Below are 21581 nucleotides of genomic sequence, written 5' to 3' on the forward strand. Positions count from 1 at the left end.
CTGGACGGTATTATACTAAGTAAAATAGGTCAGATGGAGAAAGGCAAATACTGTATGATGTCACTTATATGTTGAATCTAAAATATACAACAAACTAGTGAATATAGCAAATCAGATATAGATTCACAACTATAAAGAAGAAACTAGTATTTATCAGTGAGGAGGTAGGAGGAGTGGGATAGGGGTAGAGGATTAGGAGACACAACCCACTACATATATAATAAATAAGCAACAAGGATATATTTTCCAGCACAGGGAAATATAGCCATTATTTTGTAATAACTCTAAATGGAGTATAATCTATAAAAGAAATTGAGTCGCTATGTTGTACACATGAAACTAATATTGTAAATCAGCTATACTTCAATGTAAAAACTTGTCTTTTCCATGGAAGCCATTAGAATGATAGTAATAAAACATAAATCTGACCATGCCACTTCACTACTTGAAAAAACACAAAAACACAGATGACCCTAGCGCCTTCCTGTGTGCTTGCAAATCTTCATCTGCCACTCCCTGCTGCTTCCCACCAGCAACCCCATCCTAGCTTAGTGCTCTAGCACTTACAATCCCTTAGCAAGCAGTGCTCTGTCAGCTTTGTAACTTTGCACATGTTTTATCTCTGCCTGAAATGCCCCACCTATCCTTGTCCACTGAGCAAAGTCCTGCTCAGTGATACTAGGATGGGTCTCAAACATCCTCCTACAGGTTACCAGGGCAGAGCTACAATCAAAGCTTGTGGCCTGATGTCCTTTGATCTTTCTTTGTCCTCCTCAGAAAAATAGTTGAAGCTAGCCTGTGTGCTTGCTTTGTCCAAATGTCACTTGGGTGAAAACGAGTGTCCCTGGGATTTAAATGGGCTTCCCCGGTGGCTCAGGGGTAAAGCATTCACCTGCAATGCAGGAGACTCAAGTTCAATCCCTGGGTCAGGAAGATTCCCTGGAGATGGGTATGGCAACCCACTCCAGTATTCTTGCCTTGGAAATCCCATGGACAGAGGAGCCTGGTGGGCTACAGCTCAAGGGGTCACAGAGTTGGATGTGACTGAGCAACTGAGCATGCATGGGATTTAAATGTCAGAGTGAAATTTTCTGTCGAATTGCAATGTTCAAGCAAAGATGTTACCTCTCCTGAGAGACAACTATAGAGACTATCTCAATACCCTCCCGGAAACAAAAATCAAACAGTCCTCCTCCAAATACCCCCAAAAATACCACAGTAAAGAGTGCACCTTGGGTAGCCTATGAGATGGCACCCACTGAAAAACCACAGGAGCTAAACAGGAAATATAAATGACTAGAGTACAGTGTGGAGAAGGCAATGGCACCCCACTCCAGTACTCTTGCCTGAAAAATCCCATGGACGGAGGAGCCTGGTTGGCTGCAGTCCATGGGGTCGCTAAGAGTTAGACACGACTGAGTGAGTTCACTTTTACTTTTCACTTTCATGCATTGGAGAAGGAAATGGAACCCACTCCATTGTTCTTGCCTGGAGAATCCCAGGGACGGGGGAGCCTGGTGGGCTGCCATCTATGGGGTCACACAGAGTCAGACACGACTAAAGCGACTTAGCAGTAGCAGAGTACAGTGGGCCGTGTGGGAACTATAGCAAACTGGAGCGATCCACTTCATCTCAAGGTCACTTGTCTTTTCCCTTTCATACTCCATTCATAGTTTTAATCAAAATTTGTGTGGAGTCTGCTCACTTGGGACTTTGTGTTTTTGATCTCTAAAGGGAAGGTAGACATTTTGAATAGAGAAAATAGCTTGAGAAAGGCACAAAAGATTAGAAAAACTATCCAGGGACTTTGTCCTAGTCACAGTTGTCTCAATGACCTACCTAGGTTTGACATCTGATCAGGCCACTAGAACATAGATTCAGGCAGTATAGCATCATGGTTAACAATGCGGGCATTGCCCAGAGAGATCTAGTGTAAGTCTTAGCTCCATAATGCATGGCTGTGTGACCTTGGGCAAGTCATGTAACCTCACCATGTTATAGAGCTTTATCTATAAAGTGGGGTGAATAATAGAACCTATTTTTAATCTACTATGTGGATGAAATGAGCTAATAACATATGCAAAGCACTTTGAACAGTGCCTAGCCTGAAGTAAATTCTCAATAATGTTAGCCATTATTATAATCTAATAATTAAATCTTAATTGTTGGTCGCTGATAATGTTTTTTGTCTCATGGTAATATCCTCATTTTTCACAGGAGGTCTGAGTGCCTGAAGTAAAGGAACAATGATTCCATGATGACTGGGTCAGTGGGAAGGAGATCTGGGGAAAGATTTTGTTGTATCCTGTGAAAGAAACTCTATGGGTTTATTTTCCTGGAGGCTGGTACTGTCTTTTTGTATCTGCTACCTGAATGTTTTCTCTAGAGATAGAAAAATGAAGAAGGATTCTGAGTGCTTACGGTGATTTGGGTAGTTCCAAGTGCAGTCAAGGTGGGGAACAAGTATCCCATCTGGTTCATTCTCCTTCTCCTTCTAGATCTAAGCTCGGCTTTGGATTGACCCACCAGCCTACTGGTGCCAGGGGTGAGACTGCAGTTAGGCTGCATGTGTTTGGTGTGTGCTCTGCACTGTGCCAACCCAAACAGTTTCTCAGAGTGTTTCTCTAATCTTTCTTCTAGCCAACTCCCCCTATCCCCAAGTCATTCCAAGTCAGGTGTAAAGGGCTCCTGGGGCTTTGGGTCAGGATGGTGCTGAGAAAACCTGCATGCTGGCAGGGCTAAGACTGGGGCCTGGCAGGGCAAGGCTGGGGAGCTCAGAAATGCTCTGTCGGGGGTATGTAGGTTGAGAAGCCGGGATGTGCTTTCAAAACCCTTCCGAAATCAAAGGCCTTTTCTGCGCTGGCATGGGGGCCTGGCTGCTGCTGTTTTGGCCAGGCAGGAGGGGTCACTCACTCAGCTCTGAAAGCCTTGTTTGGTGGAGGGAGCAGTTGGTTCCAATTTTGTTTGTTTTAAAGAGATCCAGCCTTATGGCTAATCTTTCACTGACACCAGCAGCTTAAGTTTTTAACATTTTATCTCAAAAGAAAACACATACATGTGCTAGTTATTTCCTATCTGAGAGTTTTCTCTAACAATCATAATAATGGTATTAATTCTCAGTCTTTGTAGAAACTTTGTCAACACTAGTGCCAAGTTCTTTGAGCCAGGAAGTGTATTCTCTTCTAAATTGCAGTGCGATCAGAGCTTATAAAGTTCTTAGAGGCAAATGAGTGAAATTAAGCAACCCACCCCCAAACCAATCTGTTTCTCCCTGTCATACACACCCTGTTCTCAGAAATGAAGAGAGGAAAGAAGAATGCTTCTCTTATTCTTTGCCCTGATCTGGAGCTACGGGGCCTCTAAGTATGAGTGTGTTTGTGTAAGAGGATTTGGGTGGGGGCCTTCTGACTGCCACTGATCCATCCATCCACCCCATTTACTCATTCGGTAAATCTTTATTGAGTTACTGTACTCTGCTCTGGGCACCCTATAAAGGGACATAACTGTCTCCATCTCTTCAGTTGTTTCTCCCATGTCTGGCAATGTGTTTGGCATTCATACCCTTTTCTGTTAAACAGAGGTGACAGCTAAAAGAGTAAAGCCTAGTATGGACAGAAGGAAGGAGAGTGACTGGTGTAGTGGCTGAGTGGAGGCACGAAGGAGCTGTGTTTTCTCAAATCATTCAGGGTGCATTTTGCTCTCCTCATGGGCAAGGATTTCTCCACCTTTAGATCTAAGAGGAGGTGAGGATGGAACTTAACGGGTGACTGGCAGACTGCCCTGGGCCCAAGACTCTACCTTGGGTACCAGTGACAATTCTAGAGCAGAGCATTTCAACCTCCAACACAGAAACTGAATCCTGGACTGGCTACCAAGGGATCATGCCAGCTGCTGGCTCTGAAGTTGGCTTTGGCTCTGAGCTCAATCTGTGGAAGTTGGGGCCCAGGCTCCTGGCTCAGCAGCTTGTATTGATCTCCCAGCCTCTTTTGTCTCCTCCTCCCCAGTGGAAGCCTCTCCCCCTCTGCCTCTCAGCCTCTTCCGCTTTCCTCTTCAGCTTCTAATGAACTGAAATCTCCGAGAGCAGCCAAGGCTCTGGTAGTTTCACAAAACTGTCCTTGCTCTTCCTGCATCTGCCCGGTCAAGGGTATCTTTGCCTGAGGTCGGATAGATGCTATTAGTGCCAATGATATGATTGCATAGCAACACAGAGCGGCTCCGAAAGAGGGGAGGAGGGGCAGAAGGAGGACAGGGAGGTGGGAGAGACGGAGGGAGAGTGTGCATACAGCAGCTGTCGGCATTCCTGTCTCAGGGACTTCTTTGCTGATTCACAGAAGCAGCCCAGCTCCAGCCACCCAGCTCCCAGTTGCCGCCTGATCCTCAGACCTGCCGGAATCAGAAGGTAGGCCACAGAGAAATGATTTCTGAGCCTCGCCCTTTTTCAGCCCACTGGGGGAATGACTGAAGGAGGGTAGGCTCCAGAGGTACTCTGTGTGTGTGTGTGTGTGTGTGTGTGTGTATGCACCTGCCTGCCAGCCATCTGCTTGTGCCTTTGGGGGAAGACTTACATTAAAAAATGCCCACAATGAAGTAGCTACCGCTTGGATTCATAGAAAGAAAAAAAAAATGCCCAGGAATAGAAACTCCAGCCAATTTGAGCAAGTAGGGTCTAAAAATGAATAAGAGGAAGGTCCACAGTTTGCTGCTTTGAGAGGAGAGGGGTATTTATTTACTAACTCATTTGTTTATTTATTTGTGTCTGTTCTCAATGGCAGGCTTTTTGTCCATGGATGCATCTCCTGGTGGGAGGGAAAGGAAGGGGTGTAGAAAGCATTGGCTGAAAAGGGAGGACAGAGGAGACATGGGACCTCAGAGTAGGTCCCCTGAACAAATGATTGTCTGGCCGGCAGACAGGACACAGGAGCGCTTCCTTGGAGCAAACTGGGCTCTGACCTAGGAGGCTGGGGTTGAAGGCACATCCTAATCTCTGCATTTACTTCCTGGCTCAGTCCAGCTTCCCCTCTTGCAGTTTTCCTCCTGGCTGCTCCCCTTGATGTCCTTTCTACCCCCTTGTAACCAGGAGGCACCTCTCCACTCTTGAGAGTGAATCTTGGAGAGCTTTGAAACCAGGCTCACCTCTCCTGGAATCGAACACCCTGTTCCTTCTGTTCTCCTTAGCCTTCCCCGGCTTCAGGCCCTGTGCCCCAGCCTGGTAAGTGGCCCTGAGACTGTGTGGGTTAAGACTTACCTTGCTCTTTTTTGGTAGGAAGAGCCAGGCCTCAGAGGGATTGGGTCCCAGGCGGTAGCCGGGGCTGGGTCAGGCTGGGGTGGAGCGAGGTAGAGAGAGAGGAAGGGTAGCTCCCACAGCTTGGAAACGAACATACTTTTCTCTTATGTTTTCTTTTTGATTGTTCAAAAGAAAAAAAGCCTTTTAAAAAAAACCTCTCTGTCTCGTCCACCTTAGCGCCTGACTTTTCCAAATGGAATCCTTGTTTCTAGATTAAAGGCCCTCAGGTAAATCACCTTTTATTTTATTTTTTTATTTTTTTTATATATTTCCATCCAATTTTTATTTTATTTTATTTTATTTATTTTTTAATTTTTATTTTTACTTTATTTTACTTTACAATTCTGTATTGGTTTTGCCATACATTGACACCTTTTAAAAGGCCCAGTGGGGGCCACAAACCTCAGGAAATTTCCTCTCTGGGCTTAGGATGAGGAGATGGTTCCAGAAAACCCTGGGACCATCCAAGGAACCCTCCCCCCCAAAAGGCAGTGCTGCCAGTGGAAGTGATAAGTGTCCTATCCCTGAAAGAAGAAAAGAGCCCCTCTTTTCCTGGGTGGGCTGGCCTCGACTCTGCAGTTCTGCCTCCTGTAAACCAGTGCCATACAATGAGGGCACTTGGACAGGGCTCCTCTTCCCACGAGACTTGTCCCCCAGGCATTCAGCCTGAACTCTGGGTCTGAGCACACTTCAGCTCTACCATCACCCAAGTGGGAGCACGGCTCGAAGCAGCGAAGTTAGCAAAGGTCCAAGAGCCAGGCACAGAGGGGCCATTCAGGAAGCACTTCTAACCACAGACGTACAAAAGTTTCTGATGTGAAATCTGCCAGTGTCAGAGAGGATTTGTTGTTCAGTCGCTCAGTCATGTCTGATTCTCTGCGACCCCATGGACTGCAGCACACCAGGCTTCCCCGTCCTTCACTATGTTCCAGAATTTGCTCAAACTCATGTCCATTGAGTGGGTGATGCCATTCAACCATCTCATCATCTGCCATCCCCTTCTTCTCCTGCAAAGGAAGAATGGAATGGCAAACCACTTCAGCATTCTTGCCTTGAGAGCCCCATGAACAGTCAGAGAGGATAGGCTCTCACTAATGAAGCCTGAGAAGACAGCGTTCTACACTGGTCAGGGACATTCACAGGAAACCCATTCTGGAAGTTAAACTAGGAAACTACATTCCTGTCTTAGGAAAGATTCTTCTACACACACATCAGCAACTGAAAGAGCAAGTGAGATAAATCTTTCTAGGATGACATTTACCAAACCACCGATGTTCCACAGAACACTGTTTGCAGAGAATGTTAATAGATTCTGTTTTAACATAAGGAGTTGTGGTGGGGGTGGGGTGTATTCCATGGTCCAGTCTTTTTCTTTTTTTGAAAATGCTTCATAACTGAATTCTCCTTTTGGAGAGTCATCATGTATGTAAGTGTATTAAAGGCTCTGAGAAGTACTGCTGTACAGAAATCTGTTTAATTCTGTTCAACCCAGTGAAATCCACATGGATTTGATCAGGGACCTCTTTTCTCCATGGAAAAATTTTTGTATCTTGCACACACAGTGTTAGGAATTGCTGCTCAAAAAAAAAAAAAAAAAATCCTGGAATAAACTGACATATGGAAAAAAACTTGTAAAAATAATCTAATCCAGCACCACATTTTGAAGGGTGAAAATTTGAGAGGTTTAATGAAATTGTTCTTTTTGAGTATCTGAGAGAGTGGAACCCATATATCCTGATTCTCAGTCCTTTATGCCCAATTTCTGTCCTTTAGCAGGTTCCCTGGGTTTCCCTGGTGGCTCAGTGGTAAAGCATCCATCTGCAATGCAGGAGACTCATGTTCAATCCCTGGATCAGAAAGATCCCCTGAAGAAGGGCATGGCAACCCACTCCAGGATTCTTGCCTGGGAAATCCCACGGACAGAGGAGCCTGGCAGGCTACAGTCTATGGGGTCACAAAGAGTCGGACACGACTGAGCAACTGAGCACACAGGCAGCAGTTTCCGTTCTGTGAAAATAGTCCCGGGAAAAGAAGCAGGTTGAAGGAATGATCCTGTCATTTTTAGTGAGACATTTGTACCTTACAGATTTCTTTCGTTATTTTGTTGTATCTGAAAATTCTGAATTTCCCTTTCAGCATGTGATTTGTTGCATTTTTTAAAAACAATGTGCTAGAAAATTTGGGGGCATTCAAAGAGATGTAAAGAATAACAAAAATCAGGATATTCACCACCTAGCTTAAGAAAAGGGAGAAGGCGATGACACCCCACTCCAGTACTCTTGCCTGGAAAATCCCATGGATGGAGGAGCCTGGTAGGCTGCAGTCCATGGGGTCTCGAAGAGTTGGACACGACTGAGTAACTTCCCTTTCACTTTTTACTTTCATGCATTGGAGAAGGAAATGGCAACCCTCTCCAGTGTTCTTGCCTGGAGAATCCCAGGGATGGGGGAGTCTGGTGGGCTGCTGTCTATGGGGTTGCACAGAGTCGGACACGACTGAAGCGACTTAGCAGCAGCAGCTTAAGAAAAAAACATCACCAATAGACTTGAAATCCCCTGTCTGTCTTCTGTGATCAAAGTTCCTCTCATGCATTTATTTGTATTTGTACTGCATATGTATATGTCTTTAAGCACCATATGCCACTGCTTTATGTTTTAAAAATGTATATCAATGGTATGTATCCTTCTTCAATTTGTTTTTTTTTTCTATTCAATGTTATATTTGTGAAATTCATCCACATTGTGACATGTGGCTCTGGTTCATTCACTTTTCACTATTGCATAGCATTCCATTTAAGAAATATGATTTATTTATCCATTCTGCAGTTGATAGACATTTAGGCTGTTTCCAGTTTGGGGCTCACAATTAGGGCTACTATGATCATTTCTGAGGAGATATTCTTTTTTTTTTCTGAGGATATATTCTTATGTGACTATTGCTATTGGGTATATATTTAGAAGGCAATTGTCCTGTCACAGGATATGAGAATCGTCACTTTTGGGAGATACTGTCAGTTTGTTCTCCAAAATGGTTAATAATTTATACTCCCATCAGCAGTATGTAAAGGTTTCAGATACATTGCATTAATTGTTTCTTTTTTCCTTTCCAATTCCTATATCTTTTATTTCATTTGGTTTTCTTTCTTCTTTTTTTAATTGGAGTATAGTTGATTGGCAATCTTGTTTTAGTTTCAGGTGTATAGCATAGTGATTTAGTTATATACATGCATATACATATGTATTCATATTCTTTTCCATTATAGCTTATTATAGGATACTGAGTATAGCTCCTTGTGCTATAAGTAGGTCCTTGTTGGCCACCTATTTTATATATAGGTGTGTATATGTTAATCCCAAGTTCCTAACTTATCCCTTCCCCCTTTCCCTGTTGGTAACCATAAGTTTGTTTATTAATTGGTTTTTATAGTAAAATTGTCCTCATAAGGATGCATCTCTGACTTTTTTCCAATGGAAAAGAAATTTTCTTTCTCGAAATTGCTTGACAGCTACCTTCTCTGACAGCTACCTTCTCAGAAACACATTTCATTGTTTCCATTTGTAAATGAGGGGGTTGGCCTGGATAATCTCTAAGGTCTCTACCAGCTTGACAATCTGTGGCCCATGATTTATTCATTAGGTGAGAGCATCTGAAGCAGAAACTTGGGTTTTGGCTGCATTGCAGGAAGTATTTTAGGAACACATAATAAGGTTTGGTGCAGATGAAATGTGTCTCATATCCTAGTGCCATGCTGTCGCATAGAAAGGCAGTGCTGTGAGAGGAGGGCCATCGTGCAGTGTTACCTTGGGTTGGAGAGAGGAATCTGTACTCACAAAAACGGGTCTTCTTTTCACTGTCTTGTTCTTTCCTGAGCCTCCCTATTTATTTTCATCCAAGAACAATAAAGCCTTGTTATAAAAAACTTTACACACACAAACACACAAAGTGTATAAACTCAACATGAGAGTCCCCTTAATACAACTCTCCAGAAGAAATGTCACTAAACAATTTGTGTATCCTTGTAGGCTTTCTTTCTGTGCATACACAGAAAGAAGAGATTTTTCGTGTTTTAGTTTTAGTTTTTTTTTTTTTAATAAAATTAAAGTTATACCAGACACATTCACTCTGAAACTGTGTTAAAACCTAAAACACATATCTTTGGCATCTGTTCAAATCAGTGGGTACAGACCTACCTCCTTTTTTAACAGCTATGTAATATTTCATGGCATGGTGGTTTAGTCACTAAGTTGTATCTGACTCTTTTGACCCCATGGACTGTAGCCTACCAAGCTCCTCTGTCCATGGGATTTTCTAGGTAAGAATACTGGAGTGGGTTGCCATGCCCTCCTTCAGGGGATCTTCCTGGCCCAGAAATCAAACCCAGGTCTCCTGCACTGCAGGCAGATTCTTTACTGCCTGAGCTATCAGCGAAGCCCCTGTCACTTCATGGCATGAGTGACTGCAATAAGAGAAAAGATTTGAGTGCTTGCTAGATGGTAACTATGAATTAAGTCCTTACAACAAGGCTATGAAGTACATCTTTTTGTTATTCTTGTTTCACAGATGCAGGGACTGAAATATGAAGTCAGGGATCTTGTCCAAACCTGCACTGATAGGTCGAGAAGCCAGGATGGAAACTCGAGTGTGCTGGCTCAGAGCCCACACCCTTCACTGTCAGGCTGTGCCACCTCTCCGACACAGTCCACTGAACTAGTCCCTTGTTGATGGACATCCGAGTTGATTGCAGTCTTGCTATTGCAACCAAAACTGCAGCAGATACCCTCATCCACTTCTGCAGATATTTCTGTAGGATAGGTTCCTAAACTTTCCCAATTTATAGGTAGAAAGAGTTTATTCATTCATTCAAAAAATATTTACCTAGCTCTTAGGCACTGGGGAAGCTCTGAGGTCAGACTGGGAGAGTTGACCAGCATTTTACTTCCCAGATGCCCTAGGAAGGTCATTTAAATGGTCTGTGAGATTTGCCAGCTGGGTGATACCCCAGACCCACTGCATCCTGTCCATTCTTAATTGCTTGTGTCTTTGCCTGGGTAGTGGCATGTCTGAGTCAGCCCTTGGGCTCCCAGCTAGTGGCCCAGAGCCACGAATTTTCTCTACTTGCCAAGTGTCGGTCACCACAGTGCCTCAGAGCCCGAGTTCTAGAATTTACAAAGGCAGAAGAGTGTAGCAGTAAAGAACTTGTATTCTGGGACACACTGGCCTGGATATAAATCCCAGTTCCCTACCTCATAGTCACAATATCACTTTGAACAAGTTACTTATTGCTGTGTGCCTCCATGTTCTTATCTGCACAATATAGACAGCAGTAGTAACTACTTCATAAGATTGTCCTGAGGATTCCATGACTTCCTGTATGTAGACTGATTAGTTAATATATGAAAAATATAGAATAAAGTAAATTTTAACTGTTACTGCTTTTTGGCTATGGAAAAGCTGCTATATCAACCTTTCCATAAAACAGTTGACGATGTCTATGGCACTTTGGTGAGGAGTGGGAAAGAAGGGAGAAAGTAGCTGTTAAATAGCTAATGTATTCACACACTTCAAAATTCCAAAGATACAAAAGGATATTCAGTGAAAACTATATCTCCTATTGGTGGTGACACAGGGATTTTTAATTTTCTTTCTTTCTTTTTATTTTTGGCTGCGTGGGGTCCTTGTTGCTTTTGCACAGACTTTCTCTAGTTGCAGTGAGTGGGGGCCACTCTCTGGTTGTGGTGCACAGGCTTCTTTCTGCAGTGCTTCTCTTGTTGCAGAGCAGAGGCTCTAGGCATGCAGGCTTTGGGAGTTGCAGCAGTCGAGCTCCGTAGTTGCGGCATGCAGGCTTAGTTGCTCTGCGGCATGTGAAATCTTCCCAGACCAGGGACTGAACCTGTGTTCCCTACATTGGCAGGCAGACTCCTATCCAGAGCGCCACCAGGGAAGTCCCAGTGACACAGGGCTTTTGTGGATGTAAATAATTATTCTATTTCTCAACCCAAGCAGTGATTACATGGGGATTTGCTTTGTAATAATTCAATACATTTTACACATATATTTTATGTACTTTTTGTAAGTTATATTTCTCAGTTTTAAAAAGAGAGAAAATAAGGGGAAAAAATCTCAAAAGAGTGGAAGGAATTCTCCCATCTCTGTTTAGTAGCCACTTGGTTCCCTTCTCCAAAGGCAATCGACGTTAACAGGTTCTTTTGTATATTTCCAAAGGAATTTTATTGTATATATAAGCACATGTTTTGTTTTAAAACAGATTAAACTAACATTTTTCTTATTTTCTTTTTACTTAAAGCGTTACCTCAAGAGATTATTCTATATTGGAGCATAAAGAGTTAATTCTGGTTTTAATAGCTATATAGAATTCTATTGTATGCATACACCATTATTTATTTAACAAATCCCCAAGTAATGGACATTTAGGTCATTTGCAGTTTGTTGTTGTTTTTTTTTTTTTTTTTTTTTTTTCATTTCAAGCCCTGCTTCAAATGCTAACGTTCTGTATACATCATTTCACACAAACACAAGAAATGTGTATATCCAAAGCCTTTCTCTTCATGTTCCCTGGAATTTGTACCTACAAAGTTGAGGGACTGTATAGTCACTTAACTGGAGTTCAATTCAATACATCAAGTCAATTTGTGTCTCTTCCTGATTCCCTTTCGCCACTGGTAACCACTAGCATTTTCTATATCTGTGAATCTGGGGAATCTGTTTTAGTTTTGTTATATATACTTGTTTATTTTTTAGATTTCACATAGTACTTGTCTATGCATGAAGGTGAAGTTGCTCAGTCGTGTCTGACTCTTTGCGACCCTGTGGACTGTAGCCTATCAGGTTCCTCCATCCATGGGATTCTCCAGGCAAGAGTACTGGAGTGGGTTGCCATTTCCTTCTCCAGGGGATCTTCCCTACCCAGGGATCGAACCCAGGTCTCCCTCATTGGAGGCAGACGCTTTAACCTCTGAGCCACCAGGGAAGCACATATGCATAAAATAATCAACAAGGATATATTGTACAGCACAAAGAACATAGCCATTAGTTGATAATAACTTTAAATGGAGGATAATTGATAAAAATACTTAATTGCTATGTTGTATACCTGAAACTTGGAGAAGGCAATGGCAACCCACTCCAGTGTTCTTGCCTGGAGAATCCCAGGGACAGCGGAGCCTGGTGGGCTGCCGTCTATAGGGTCGCACAGAGTCGGACACGACTGAAGCGACTCAGCAGTAGCAGCAGCATTCCTGAAACTAATGTAATATTGTAAACCAACTAAACTTCCCTTTTAAAAAATCAAGTCAGGAGACATTCACTGAGTACCTGCTCTGTGTCTGGCTCTGTGTTTTAAAATGTGTGGAGTAGAAATTAATAATGGGCATGAATCATGTCCTCCACTAGCCAACAATCTTGCTTTCATGCTGAAATCCTGATATTCCCCCACATGTTTTTAAAGCTTTCATCTCTGCCCAAGTTAAACAATGTCTCATGCTGAATCCTCCTGGAAGGGCCTGTGTGTGGTTTTGAGAATTAGGAAAAGAGTATTCCTAGTGGGAAAAAGTCGCAGTTGGGTATCTAGCAGGATCCCTAGGGGAGAGCACAGATGAATGAATTCTACCCCAAAAGCATCCTCCATACTACTTTATACATCCAAATCTTCCTCTCTCACCTTAGCTCAAAAACATCTCTTCCATAAATACATCCTAAATCCCTTCAATTTGAAAGGAACAGTTCCTGCTCTGTGACCTCTCATAACTTGATGTCTGTGTCCTGCAGAAGGTATGACTCATTTCTCCCTTAAGTGATGTGTGGCAACTGTTAACCATTAACATTTTAGCAAATCAAGGTCTAGGAGGTGAAATGACTTGAAGTCACAGTCAATGGCACCATCTGAAAAGAGCAGAGAATAGTCGTGCCAGGACGAGAAAGAGTTTATTCCTTTTTTGCCGGCATTGGGATTAGAAAACCTGAATTCCCTGATACCTGGATTTGTTACTTTGTGAAGCATCAAACTTATATCAGGTCAGTAGGGGAGAATATGAAGGAAGGAATTTAATCTGTAGAGAGGTGAACCTCAAAAGAGAAAAAGAGTTTATGAAAAAAGAAATACAACTGGCAACTAAAAATGTAAGGAAAAAGTTAAGCATTTCAAGTAACTAAGGAAATACAAAGTAATTCTCAAGATGCCATCTTCACTTACAAAACTGGCAAAGATATGTAAAAAAAAAAGAATACTCACTGTTGGCAAGTGTGCTGGGAAACAGGCTCTCTCATAGGTTGTTGAGGGTGGTATAAAGATATCTAATTTTTGTTAGGGCAATTTAGAAGGATGCATTATTAATACAGGGCTTCCCTGATAGCTCAGTTGGTAAAGAATCTGCCTGCAATGAGGGAGACCTGGGTTTGATCCCTGGGTTGGAAAGATCCCCTGGAAAAGGGAACGACTACCCACTCCAGTATTCAGGCCTGCAGAATTCCATGGACTGCACAGTCCATGGGTCACAAAGAATCGGACACAACTGAGAGACTTTCACTTTCATTATTAATACAAGTCTGAAATTGGTTCATGCCCTTTAATCCAGAAACTCTCCCTTCTACAAAGTTATCTTAAGAATCATAAATATGCACAAGGCTACAAACTGCAGTGTGACATGTTTTACTGTTAAAATAAATTATGCTTTATCCATTCTATGGAATATTATACAAAAATGATTAAAGCTAACATTTATTGAATAGTGTACTATTGCCAGACACTGTGCTAAGTTATTTAAATACATTAATAATTTTTAATCATTAGAACAAGACTACAAGGGCAGTCATCCCCATTTTACAGATGAGGGCCCTGAAGCTCAGAGAGGTTAATTGCTCCCAGGCCACACTGCTAATAGGTTGAATAGAGTGAGTTTGACCCTAGGTCTATCTGACGCCAAAGCCCATGGCCTCAACCACAGAACTCTATAACCTTTGCAACCATTAAAAGTCATATGTTAGAGGAATAGTTAATGAAATTTTAAACTGATCCTGATATAAATGGCAAATTTAAAAAGCATGATATAAATTATAACTATATAAATAATATGATGACAATTTTATTTCCAAAGTGCAAGTATATATTTTTCACAGAAAAACTACTGTAAGGATTCATACCTGTTAGTAATGGCTGGCTACCTCTGGATAGTAGTAGTATAGGTCATTTTTATTTTCAGTTATGATTTTCTGTATTTTCCATTTTTCTGTAAAGAACAGGTATTGCTTATATAATCAGCAAAAATTTTAAATGTTAATGTAAAAAGAAGTCTGAAAGCAAAACTTTTGTAGCCTTCATACTTAATATGTCCATAGCAATACTTCATTTTTTATCTGAGTGATTAATTTTTTTAATTTAATTGTTTCTTGGCTGCACTGGATCTTCATTGCTGAGTGTGGGCTTTCTCTAGTTGTTGTGGCAAGCAGGGGCTAGTCTCTAATTTAGGTGCTTGGGCTTCTCATTGCGGTAGCTCCTCTTGTGGGTTTCCCAGGTGTTGCTAGTGGTAAAGAATCCACTTGCCAATGCAAGAGATGCTAGAAACTCGAGTTCAATCCCTGAGTCTAGAAGATGCCCTGGAGTAGGAAATGGCACTTCACTCCAGTATTCTTGCCGGGAAAATTCCATGGGCAGAGGAGCCTGGTGGGCTATAGTCCATGGGGCCACAAAGAGTCAGATATGGGTGAGCACACAAACTTACTCTTCTTGTGGAACATGGGCTCTCGGGCGCTCAGACTTCAGTAGTTGCAGCACAGGGGCTCAGTAATTGTGGCCTGTGGGCTCTAGAGCACAGTCTCAGTAGTTGTGGCACATAGGCTTCGTTGCTCCGTGGCACACAGAATCTTCCTGGATCAGGGATCAAACCCGTGTCCCCTGCACTGGCAGATGGATTCTTAACCACTGGACCACCAGGGAAGTCTTAGTGATGAATTCTTTTATATTGGTGTTGGATCAGAGAGGAGCCATCTTTTTCAATCATTCTTTGGGGTAATCTCTTCAGGGATGAGGAATTATGTAGCTGTGTGATCTCTAGGGACTTTGATCACAATAAAACATCCTTCAGACCGTAAGTTCTTGCATTTGTGTGATCTGTTAGTTTTTGGATCATGGACCCATGAGGAGGAGGGAAGGGTAACTTAGTTCAAGGAGTCCACAGATCTTTAAATGTATAAGTGTTTTTCTCACTCTGTAAGTACTAAAAGTACAGCTCCTTTGTGGGTGTGAGTGGGTGAAGTGAGATTTTTTTTTTATCTTTAAGAAGGGGCCCTTATGTTGGGAACCACTGAAGTAGAAACTAAAAATGGTGGCTATTTAATCAGCAGTATCAGGAATCATCCCTTATATGTAGGATCTAAAAGAACATAATACAAATGAACTTATTTACAAAACAAAAACAGATTCACAGACTTCAAGAACAAACTTACAGTTGCCAGGGCAAAGGATGGGGGAAGGGATAGTTTGGGAGTTTGGACATGTATACACTGCTATATTTAAAATGGATAACCAACAAGGGCCTACTGTGGAGCATAGGGAACTCTGCTCCAAGTTATGTGGCAGCCTGGATGGGAGGGGAGTTTGGGAGAGAATGGATATATGTCTATGTGTGGCTGAGTCCCTCTACTGTCCGTCTGAAACTATCACAATATTGTTAATCAGCTATACTCCAATAAAAATTAAAAAGTTTAAAAAAAGAGAGATGTTCACTTCTTGCTATTGGATCAAAGTTTGCACATCTTTGTCCAGCACTAAAAGATACCACTTATTTCACCTGCAAGCATTGTCTTAGCCACCCATCCTAATCAGACATGTGTACATTCACCAAACTGTCAACTGGTTTGGTACATTTAACTTTTTCACTCTTGTCTTAGCTGTTGACTTCAAAAGCTGAACATATCTCAAGAATAGCTTATTATAGAACACTGACCTCACTCCCCTACCACACCAAATTTGCTTCTTCTGTTTTCTCCTCCTGCTGTTGGCAACATTATTCGTCCAGCTCCCAAATTATAAGCCTTTAACTTCTTCACCTCTCTCACTCTTCATATCCAAGTGATCACCGAATCCACTGTGTTTTACCTCTTCAATGTATCTCAATGCCGTGTTCTCTGCTCCCTCCTCCCTGCAACTGCCTGCCTGTTTTGACAGCTTCTAAATGGATTCTTCCTTTGGGAGACTCACTCCACAAGGAAGACAGAGGGCTCCTACTAAAATGCAAATCTGGTTGTGTCACTCCCCTGCTGAAAATCTTCAGTACCTCCGTATTGTCTATAAGATAAAGCCTAGAATCCTCTGCTTATTATTCAAGCCATGACCCAATCTGGCCACAGCCTCATCTGGTACTCCCCAACAAGACACCTACCTGTACTCTGATCTGCGCCATACATTTGATTTTCTGCTCTTTGGAATGTTCCTTTTTTGTTTTATCTTCTCTGTCTAATGACAATCCAATTTCTCTTTCATGACTCACCTCAAGAATATTTCCTCTAGGGAGCCTTCCTGACATGACCAGATAGGGCTCACTTCATCCATCCCTTCACTCCATCCCATAAATACTTCTGCCATTAATGCAGTAACACTTTTGGCTTGATTTTCCCCATGTCTGTTCTCTCTGTATGAGAACTCCTCACCATGTCTTTTCATCTCCCAAACTCCAGCCATACTGAACTTACTGTTCTCTGAGCATGCTGTGCTTTTTCGGGTGACATCCACCTTTGCACAGCTGGCTCCCTCTCCTAGGAATGCACTTCTTCCTTTCTCCCCTTCTCTGCATAGGCAAATATCTACTCACCCCTCAAGACTCATCTCAAATGCAATCTGGCTGAAATCTCTGCATATGCTCAGATAGAGTGAATTATTCCATATTCTTTGCTCCCCTAACCTTCTGGTGAAACCTTATTTATAGCATCTGCTGCATAAGTATTTTATTATCATTATCAGCTTACATGGGCTTCCCTGGTGGCTCAGTGGTAAACAATTTTCTGGCCAATGCAGGAGATACAGATTCAACCCCTGGGTCAGGAAGATCCCCTGAAGAAGGAAATGGTAAACCACTCTAGTATTCTTGCCTGGAGAATTCCATGGACAGAGGATCCTGACACTCTGCAGTCCATGGGGTCACAAAAGAGCCAGATATAACTTAATGACTAAACAACAATCAGCTGACACAATTGTCCCCCCCATCTCCCACACTTTATCCCCATGCAATGAGATCTCAGACACCATATCATCTTTTTGTCTCTAGCGCAAAGCACAATAGAGAAACAATAGATACTTCCTTGATCAATTATTAACTCAAGTTTTTTTTTATGGTGCTTGATGGCCTGGGAAAAACTGTTGGATAGGTCAGTAAGCTCTGAAAACTTATTGACATAACTGGTCAAGGCACTCCTGGGTAAGCGCTGCATTTACAAGCCTTTTTTATATTTCGACTCTAAATCTGACCTTGTTACTCTTCCAGGTGCTTATGCTGAACAGCTGATGTACTGCCTGTCCCCACCCACCCCCATGAGCCTCGGTTCTGATGCAACCTATGGTCATGCAGGGATGCCCTTACACCCTCCCACGATGTCATAAGTGGCAGGCAGCTGACAACTTCCATCATAGCCGCAGCCTCCGAAGCACCTGCCCCCAGCCTCAGGTAAGAGGCTCAGGGCAAAAGACAGAACCGTGGAGAGAGGGTGGACGTAGGATCTGTGTGTGTTCTTGTGGGTATCCATGCTTCTTAAGGCTCAAGGGTAGTCTTCATACACATGAAACCCCTTGCACACAATGAGGCCTCCTCTGGCCCATCCCTGCCATTCATGAGGCCTTTTATGGGGCAAAGGAAGTGTGTTGATCTGGAAAAGCCAAAGAGCCCACAATGGTTAAGGTGGCTGGTTTCATTTAAGCTTCCAGAGGAGGTCCCAGAAGAGCATGCTCCTTCAGGGCATAGCCTAGGACAAGGCAGGACCTTCCATTGCCTTGACTTCTCTGTGGTTTCCTCATATTCTCTACCTGCAGAATATTTCCTCTCCCTCCATTGGCTCTTCCTCTCAAGTCCCTGGTCCTACTCACAGTTCCTGGGTTAACCCCACTAAAGATCTCCTGAGCTTCCTACTGGCCTGTCCTCTCTCTCTCCTCCCCTATGACTGGAGTGGTGGGGCTGAGTGTGCCAGCCTGTGGTGCCAGGTGGGCAGAGGGTGTGTGAGAGGCAGTAATCCCAGAAGGCAACCCACTTTTCTGGCAATGAGGGAAGTCCAAGGGAAAGTTGACTAGAAAAAGGAGATGTCTAAGCATATTTTGGCTTGCCCTATAAAGCTTAACCTTCCCAGGTGGGTCAGTAGTAGAAAACCCACCTGCCAGTGCAGGAGACGCAAGAGACTCAGATTCTGTCCCTGGGTGGGGAAGATGCCCTGGAGAAGGAAATGGCTACCCACTCCAATATTCTTGCCTAGAGAATTCCACCGACAGAGGAGCCTGGTGGGCTACAGTCCGTGGGGTGGCAAAAAGTCAGACATGACTGAAGCAACTTAGTACACATAATGCTTTGGGGTTCAGAGACTATGGGAGTGTGTGAAAGTACTATGTTTCTTAGGATCTCGCAGATGGGCTACGATGCTGAGTCACTATGGGTGGTGTGAACAGCCACTGAATATATATAGTGGAGGAAGAGAGATACCAAGGTGGCAGGGATGGAGAATGTAGGTACTGGGGAGCCCATGTGGGCAGAGAATGAGAGACAATGAAGGTCCAGACAGTCATAAGGTCCAGGCCTTCCAAGCTGTTTTGACACATCTAACCACAGAGAAGTCACTGCTTGTAAAATATTTTCAAAGCCAGTGTCAGCTGAGAGTCCCCCTGCAAATCTACCCCTTCCCCAGAGTGGGACTTTCAGATGGTCGAGGGATTGAAAACCATGGGTCCTTCCAGAAGGCTTTTCCTGCTTGTTGCCCACTCCCTGCAAGCTTCACTACCTAGGCAGTGGGACATGAGGGCTTAATTTTGTGACAGAGAATGGTGAGATCAAGCCCTCTCTTCGGTTACTGTCGAGTTTCTTCTCTTCTTGCTCTACAGCTCTGACTTTGTCTTAAAGTTTCAAGAGATGAGGAGAAAGTCCTATGGGGAGTGGGCAGACCAAACATGTTGGTCACAAAAACAGAAGTAGACGGCTATTGATAGGGAAAGAAATCAAGGATTAGTCATCATTTGCCTGAGAACTTGGCTCTGCTAGAGGGGACTGTGATTCGTAGGGGGAACTCCGAGGGGAGAACAGGGTGAGGGAGTCTATTAAGGGAACCAAACTGGGGGGTGGCGTTTAGGAAGCTAGGGCTTCCCTGGTGGCTCAGATGGTAAAGAATCTGCCCTCAATGCAGGAGGCCAGGGTTTGATCCCTGGGTCAGGAAGATCCCCTGGAGAAGAAAATGACAACCTACTTCAGTATTCTTGCCTGGAGAATTCCATGGACAGAGGAGCCTGGTGGACTACAATCCATGGGGTCACAAAAGAGTTGGACACAACTCAGTGATTAACACTTTCACACTTTTCACACTTGGGAAACTAAGAAGGCTGGAGGGATTGAAAGGCTAACATGGGTGGAGCCCTGTTCATCATGGGTACTTCCGTCAGAACATGACAATTTCGTTGTGGCCGGATCATAAGAGGCCCTTTCTAACTCTAGGGCATTCCCAGCCCAGGGAACTCTGTGAGGATGGCTCGAGACCAAGCATAAACCAAGCTGCAACCCGGAGCTAGAGCCACTCCCTGCTCTTTGCCTGCCGTCCCCTGCCATTCTGCCATCCACCCTACATGGCCCCACCCTGGGCCCCAAGAAAGGCTCAGGCAGCTGCTCTAACTATTCCTGTAGGTGGGCCTCAGCATGGAAACAATGTGGAACTGTGGAAAGCCCCACAGAAGACTCTGTGGGAGATAAATGAGGATGGGAACAGAACCCTTTTTGGTCGAAACGAAGTGTTTTCCCTCAGTGCTGGGGCGGGGCGGGGGGTCAGCTTGGGAATGTTAACCTTTCCCCAGGCAAGTCTTCTGGAAAAGGAGTGGCCACCTCCAGAAGGGCCCCTCAGGCTAGTAGCCCAAGACAGCAGAGGCAGGGCACAGGAGGCTCCCTGCACCGAGCTCCTGGGTTCCATCTCACCCTCCCCCACCCTGCGGAAGTCCAGGGCGCATGCCCATAGACCATGTGTTTCCCCCTGGCCTTAGAGTGCAGGGGGAGGTCAGTGGGGACAAGGCTCTCTGTCCTCTTTTTCCAAAGGCAGGGCAGAATCCCCCCTCATTTTCACTGCCGGCTTGGGTCAGTCTTGTCTTGCCCACCATCCCACGGCTCTGTCCTTGCATACATCGCTCACAGTCTCTGAGGACGCTTACATGCTAAAGGACAAGACTGATCCTCAAGCTCATTGTCCTGCCAGGCCTTGGTGAAACTGCTTACCAAAGGTTTGTCACCAAAGTGATCTGATCTTTTCGTCCACCTCAGCTTAGGGGAGAGGGAACTGCAGGCAGAGTGAGTGCTTTGTGTCTTCCAGGCAAAGGGAACATAAACCAACAGAAGCTCCCCTCTGCGCACCCCTCCTCAGCACCATGGAATGCCCAATCCCACTCTCACCATCCTTGCCAGCCTGGGAGGGCCCTCCTGGCCCCGGTGTGGCGGGCCCAGTTGGGAGCGAGCCGGAATTCCCCAGGGACAAAGCCGTGATTCACCGTCCCCAATCCTGACATAGCCGCCCCCTCTGGATTCCTGGGGGGTCAGTAAACAAACAGGGTGACAGATCCCGCCTCCTGGCCTGGCTCAGCTCTGCTCGCCCTCCCTTAGGGAGCCTGCTCAGAGCCTGTCTGGACTCTGCCTGCGGCTCACCAAGCGCTGGGTCTGGGTTCATTCGGAGGAGCATCATGGGGCTTCCCAATCCTGCAAGTGGGTCCCCAGGCGGCACAGGTAGGATCCACTCATGGGAATGCAGAGCAGCTGACTCTAGAGCTGTGCCCTGGAGCTTGGCTGTTCTCCCACTTCTCCTTCTGTGTATGGCTGTGAGCTGTGGGAGTTTTTTCAAAAAAAAAAAGCTTGAATATTCTTTATGCTATAGATTCATGTGTGCTGAGTCACTCAGTCATGTCCAACTCTTTTTGACCCGTGGACTACAGCCCGCCAGGCTCCTCTGACCATGGGGATTCTCCAGGAAAGAATGTTGGAGTGGGTTGTCATACCCTTCTTCAAGGGATCTTCCCAATCCAGGGATCAAACCTGCATCTCCTTTGTCCCCTGCACTGGGAGGCGGA

General features: G+C 44.2%; 1 protein-coding gene across 1 annotated transcript in view; it reads left to right on the top strand.

The window, feature by feature from the left end:
* The first annotated feature begins 4030 nt into the window (after positions 1–4030).
* Positions 4031–21581, top strand: part of DRP2 (dystrophin related protein 2) — a 44481-nt gene continuing 26930 nt past the window's right edge. The window contains exons 1-3 of the mRNA XM_070291020.1: positions 4031–4095; positions 4332–4399; positions 17776–17955. Of these exons, the coding sequence (XP_070147121.1) occupies positions 17839–17955 (117 nt within the window). The 5' untranslated portion in view covers positions 4031–4095; positions 4332–4399; positions 17776–17838. The remainder of the gene's footprint in view (positions 4096–4331; positions 4400–17775; positions 17956–21581) is intronic.

Source organism: Ovis canadensis, chromosome X (genome assembly GCF_042477335.2).
Source record: "Ovis canadensis isolate MfBH-ARS-UI-01 breed Bighorn chromosome X, ARS-UI_OviCan_v2, whole genome shotgun sequence".
Lineage (NCBI taxonomy): Eukaryota > Metazoa > Chordata > Mammalia > Artiodactyla > Bovidae > Ovis > Ovis canadensis.